This window comes from Mustela nivalis (assembly GCF_964662115.1).
Source record: "Mustela nivalis genome assembly, chromosome: 13".
Lineage (NCBI taxonomy): Eukaryota > Metazoa > Chordata > Mammalia > Carnivora > Mustelidae > Mustela > Mustela nivalis.
The window spans coordinates 6040604-6046603 of record NC_139032.1 but is presented as its reverse complement, the minus strand read 5'-3'; the positions used below and the strand labels follow the sequence as shown (position 1 = coordinate 6046603).

The 6000-nt window shown below is 52.0% G+C and overlaps 1 protein-coding gene across 17 annotated transcripts in view; it reads right to left on the bottom strand.

Moving 5' to 3' along the window:
- Positions 1-1027: 1027 nt before the first annotated feature.
- The window catches only part of SPATA6L (spermatogenesis associated 6 like), a 51389-nt gene continuing 46416 nt past the window's right edge, over positions 1028-6000 (bottom strand). For all 17 annotated transcript variants that reach the window (XR_014301587.1, XM_082694357.1, XM_082694354.1 and 14 more), the window contains one exon: positions 1028-1256. Coding sequence is in view for 9 of the 17 variants with exons in the window: in XM_082694364.1 (XP_082550490.1) it covers positions 1056-1256 (201 nt within the window). In the remaining 8 variants the exon portion in view is untranslated. The remainder of the gene's footprint in view (positions 1257-6000) is intronic.

The window sequence follows — 6000 nt, the reverse complement described above, 5'->3', positions numbered from 1 at the left end:
GAAGGAAAGACCAAGGGTCCGGTCTTCAGGCTCCCGGCTCTGGGCCCGGCCCGTCCTCCTCCTCCTCCTCCTGCTCCCTCAGTCCGTGTGGACGTGTCCCCAGGTGCCTTCTAGCTCATTTTAAATCTGGTTTTGGCTGTCATGTTTGCAGAGTATATTTACTTAAAGTAGCTCTTTCAGAGAAATACTGGAGGAAGGTTTTGTTCCTCTTCTAAATGTATTAAGCCCGCTGGAAAGGGGGCAGGGGCAGGTGACAGGAGGAGTGGTTTACACTACAGTCCGAGAAACCGGGCTCCCCTGACGAACGCATCCTAGAAGGGGAATCTTCAGAGCAAGGTCTGCGTTCTCCAGATGGAAGGCTCCCTCTTCCGAAGCTGTCAGTGGACTTTGCGTAAATCAAGCCTAACACTAAAAAAAAAACAAACCTACCCAAAAAACAGATTTACCGAAAAGAAAATCGGGTTGACAGCCTTTGCCTGGAGGATTTTTCAGGCTATCCCTCTACAGAGCAGCCCCCTCGAGCTCCCCTAAGATCTAAGCTGAGGCAGGAAGGCAGGAGGAGGGGAAAGCAGGGGAAAGGGGGGAGGGACGGAGGGAGGGGAGGGGGGAGGGGCAGGGAGGAGGAAGAAGGAAGGAAAAATGTGGAAACTTTCCAAGAACACATCCGGTGGAGCGCCTGGGCGGCTCAGTGGGTTAAGCGCTGCCTTTGGCTTAGGTCATGACCTCGGGCTCCCTGCTCAGCGGGGGGTCTGCTTCTCCCTCTCCCTCTGCCCCTGCACCCACTTGTGCGTGCTCTCTCTGGAATAAACAGTAAGATCTTAACACACACACACACACACACACACACACACACACACAGTGACACAAATGAGGAGCACCTGAGAAGGCATCCTGACACTTTCATTAGAATTCCAAACAGGGCTTTCTAAATGAAAAAGCACCAGCCACCCAACTACGGTTATTTTCTGTTGGGAGCCCGAAACACATCGACCGACCAGAACATGAATTCTCCGACTTGGCAAGAAAATAGGAGCCCCACACAGGAAACGCTTTAATCAGTGGCTCTCACCGGGGCACAGATGACTGAGTACAGGGCTTGATTTGGAAGGGGTGAGACACGGGTGATTCGCAACAAAAGCTGTTGTTCCTTTCTCTAAGGACGAGTCCGTTGGCTCCCTGAGTGAGTTGTCCCCGACGCTCCTCCTGCTCTGCTTCAGGGTCGCTTGTGCAGCTGGAAGGTGCAGGCGCTGCACGTGCTACAGAGAAAAAGGCAAATGTCAGCACGCGGGGGAGAAGGGGGGGTCACTCGAGCCCAGTCCTGGCGCGCAGCCCTACCTGGGATCGCTGGGGGTCTGAGCCGGCTCTGCAGCCGCGGGGAGGGAGGAGGCCGCACTAGGCAGCAGGACCCAGCGGCCCGAGACCTCCGCAAGCTACCAGCCTTCTTTGCATCACACCAGGATGAGAGAAGCCGAGTGTCTACCTCTTAGTGTTCTCCTGAGGAGTTCACGGCGTCCTGGGCTCACAGTGAACGCACAGAAGCTGGGCTGAACTGTTAAGCCTGCCCCATCCTGTTCCACGAACAGGATCCTTTTGGGGGGCACAGAGAGAGTCCGTATAGGATTGGGGGGGTTGGTATTCCAAGTCCCTCATCTCAAGCCGCCTGCAGGATTCTCCATCTTAAATGTGCATCAGAATCTCCCAAAGAACATTTTTTAAAATATCCTTTCCAGGGGCGCCTGGGTGGCTCAGTGGGTTAAAGCCTCTCCCTTCGGCTCAGGTCATGATCCCAGGGTCCTGGGATGGAGCCCCGCATCAGGCTCTCTGCTTGGCCAGGACCCTGCCTCCCTTCCTCGCTCTCTGCCTGTCCCTCTCCCTACTTGTGATCTCTGTCTGTCAAATAAATAAATAAAATCTTTTAAAAAAGCAAACTCAACACCCAAAGAACAAATAACCCAATCAAGAAATGGGCAGAGGACAGGAACAGACATTTCTGCAAAGAAGACATCCATGGCCAACAGACACATGAAAAAGTGCTCCATATCACTCGGCATCAGGGAAATACAAATCAAAACCACAATGCGATATCACCTCACACCAGTCAGAATGGCTAAAATGAACAAGTCAGGAAATGACAGATGCTGGCGAGGATGCAGAGAAAGGGGAACCCTCCTACACTGTTGGTGGGAATGCACGCTGGTGCAACCACTCTGGAAAACAGTATGGAGGTTCCTCAAAAAGCTGAAAATAGAGCTACCCTATGACCCAGCAATTGCACTACTGGGTATTTACCCTAAAGATATAAACGTAATGATCTGAAGGGGCATGTGCACCCGAATGTTTATAGCAGCCATGTGCACAACAGGCAAACTATGGAAAGAGCCTAGATGTCCATCCACAGAGGAATGGATAAAGAAGATGTGGTATATATACACAATGGAATACTATGCAGCCATCAAAAGAAATGAAATCTTGCCATTTGCGACGACATGGATGGAACTAGAGGGTATTATGATTAGCGAAGTAAATTAATCAGAGAAAGACAACTATTATATGATCTCCCTGTTATGAGGAAATGGAGATGCAATGTGGGGGTTTTAGGGGTAGGAAAAGAATAAATGAAACAAGGTGGGATCGGGAGGGAGACAAACCATAAAAGACTCAATCTCACAAAACAGGCTGAGGGTTGCTGGGGGTCGGGGGGGTTGAGAGAGGGGGAGGGTATGTGCTATGGTGAGTGCTATAAAGTGTGTAAACCTGCTATAAAGTGTGTAAACCTGGCGATTCACAGACCTGTACCCCTGGGGATAAAAATACATTATATGTTTATAAAAAATTTTAAAAATTAATTTAAAAAATCTTAAAAAAAAAAATCCTTTCCAGGCACTACCCAAAGAGATTCCAATTAAATAGGTCCGGAGCGAGGCCCAGGGATCAGGAGTTTTCAGAGCGCCTCCCCCTCCCCCAGCGATTCTAATGTTCATCGAGGACCACTGACCCAGGAATGTGCCCCGTGGTTTGGGTGGCCAGTCACCACCTGTGTCTGTTGGACTGGCGAGACTAGAGGTCCTGGGATGAAGGGAGGGGTGACATCATCCACTGTATCCATCCCCAGAAGCCTCCAAACAACAGGCCCCTCCGAGCCGGGACTGAGTCAGAGAGAGGCCCCGGGGTTGGAGCTGGGCATGTGCAGGCTGACCTGCTTTTTGCTTTGGTTGTCACACAGGTGAAGGGACCCCAGGGAGAGGAGGTACCACAGCCCCTGCCTGCCCGCTGGGGACAAGTGAGGTTGGAAGCCGTGCCAGCCGCTGCCGCAGGACCTGGAGGCCGAATGAGCTATGACAGAGCAGAAACCAGCTTTCTCATTAATCTCTGTCTTTTTGTTGTTGTTTCTTTCTTGGTTTATTTCCATTTGCTCCTCATTAATTTTAGAAAGGTTTGTGTGCTACAGTTCTTGTCTGCGTCTGAGGACAGAAGCCCTGAGTCCCTTGGTCACCCTCCTAGGAGCACCCCTAGTGTGGTGGCTCCTGCTGGCCGGATGGTGGTGGGACACTCATGGGCCCCACTGGGGCCATCTGGTCAGTCTCTGCTCCCTTCTTGGGAGGGTGACCCTACGGAAAACCAACCCCGATACGAGGGTTGGAGCAATGAGGTGCTAAGTGGAGGCAGGTCTGGGAGCAGAAGGCAGAGGGCCTGGGTCTGCCTGCGGGACCCGGAGGTGTCACAGAAGGGGGCCCTGGAAGCCCGTCCTTGCAAGCGGAGTCCCCGTGAGCTCATGCCAGACAGGGACGATCAGATCCCACCCTTGGTAAGGACCGTGACACAGAGACAATCACGCCTTCCAAGAGAACTAGGGTTGATCCTGGAGGGAGCAGGAAGTGGTTTATGGGATTTGCGGCAGGGGGGTACAGTTACATAACACGAAATTGTGCTTATGTTTATAAAATTTTAACCATTTCAAAGTATACAAGGGATCATCTACTTTATACCAAAAGTACCAAGTCCCAAAACATCCAGAATAACAAGAAATAGATGTACTCCAACCCCCCCCCCCCCGCCCACCCAATTCTTCCACCCGTTCCCTTATCAGACAATCGGGATTCACTGTTTTGGGCTCAAGGATCACTGGCCCTTCTGCGCTAAGGTTTACTGTTCCATTCCCCCGAGTCTGGAGATCACTAGGAACCCAGGAGAGAGACGTCCGCTCAACAGGGAGCCACAGAGGCTGAGAAGGCAGAGATAAGAACTAGAGCTGCACAGGAGGGGGTCTTTGAGAAAAGCCAGCGGGGGACAAGGGGTGGGAGCCCGCGGGGAGGGGGGGGGCTCCTGCACATGCTCCTCCCAGAGCTGTCTTCCTGACCCCCGGGGGGGGGGGGGGGGGGGGGGGGGGGGACTCTAGCGGTCCCATCTCAGCAGCCTGATCTCCGTGTTTGCATCCTCCCTGGATTCCTGGATTCACGGAGATACTCAGCGGCCTTCTGATCAGTGCCCTGTTTGCTTAAGACAAGCTGAAGTCACCTGAGTTTCCTTACAACCACCAACACGTTCACCAACACGTTCCTCCGGCCCTGCCTCACCATGAATGCATGACCCCAATGTGGGGCGGATATTCCAAACCACTGGGTGGGAACTTGTGTCATCAAAGAAACCCATTTTCTGCCTCTTTTTTTTTTTTTTTTTCCTGTAAACTCCACCCCCAACATGGGGCTCGAACACCTGACTCTGAGATGGAGAGTCACACGCTCCACTCACTGAGCCAGCCCGGCGCCCCAAGGAAACCCACTTTCTAAGACAGGAGTTGCTCAATTTTTTTCTTCCCTTCTCTCTATTCCTTCCCACCAGCATCCACGTATCTGCTGGTTTTATGTAACTTGATGTCCCCCGTGCTGGAAGTCAACACAACTTGGCATTCAGTAATTACGTGGGCCGTGTTCCCATGGCGGTCATTACGTGGGCCATGTTCCGTGTAACTGCCTAATAAATACCTAGATGACTGTTTTGGCAACTGGAGCTTAAGTGGCCCAGAATCCATCCTTTCATCGACCAAGCAGAACGTTCCGAGGTAGAAGCTTGCGGAATGGGCTATGAGCGAGCCCTCCTCTGCATTCCTTGGTGCTGATGGCGGAGAGTCCTGCCAGCCTGGGGGCCAGGCGGCTTGTGCCTAAAGCACGAATGGCCCTTGAGCCAGACTTCCAGGAGCCTGACTACCGTGAACACCCAGCGCGTCATCCCACACTCCTTCATGGCTCCGAAAGGTTCCTAATAACTTCAGTGTCACTAGGCTGTTGTTGCTGCGTTCGTAAGAGCACAGGCTCCTCAAGGGAGATGATCAAGGGTGATGTCCACAGACCCTGCTCAATTCCAAAGGGCTCCCCTCTTTCACCCCAGGGCTTCCCCATCACACTCTAGGTTTGGGGAGACAATGGAATGTAATGCTTTAATGGCATGGTTGCTGGGAGTGCCTTCACTCGTTCGGTGAAGGTCTGCCCTCGGCTCAGGTCATGATCCCAGGATCCTGGGATTGAGCCCCACAACGGGCTCCCTGCTCAGCGGGGAGCCTGCTTCTCCCTCTCTCTCTCTCTCTCTCTCTGCCCCTCCCCCTTCTCATGCTCTTGCTCACCCTCTCAAATGAATAAATTTTTAAAAAGTAAAAATCTTTAAAAAATTAACATAAACAAAAAAAAAGCATGATGTCTGAAGCCAGACCACCCAGGTTCATATTCCCAGACATGCCATTCACTGGCCATGTGACCCTGAGCAAGGCACCTAAACCTCCCCATGCCTCAGTTTCCTTACCTGTGAAATGGAACTAACGGTAGAACCTACTTCATAAGGGTGTGGTAAGAATTAGGTATTAACTCATCCGATGCATGTGAAGTGTTGGCACCAGTTCCTGGAGCTTGGAAAGTGCTTAATAAGGAAGAGCTATCATAATTCCAGGCCCAGATAGAAAGGGAGGAGAAGAGAACACCTCAGGAATAACGTCACCCTACAGTGTGGCCA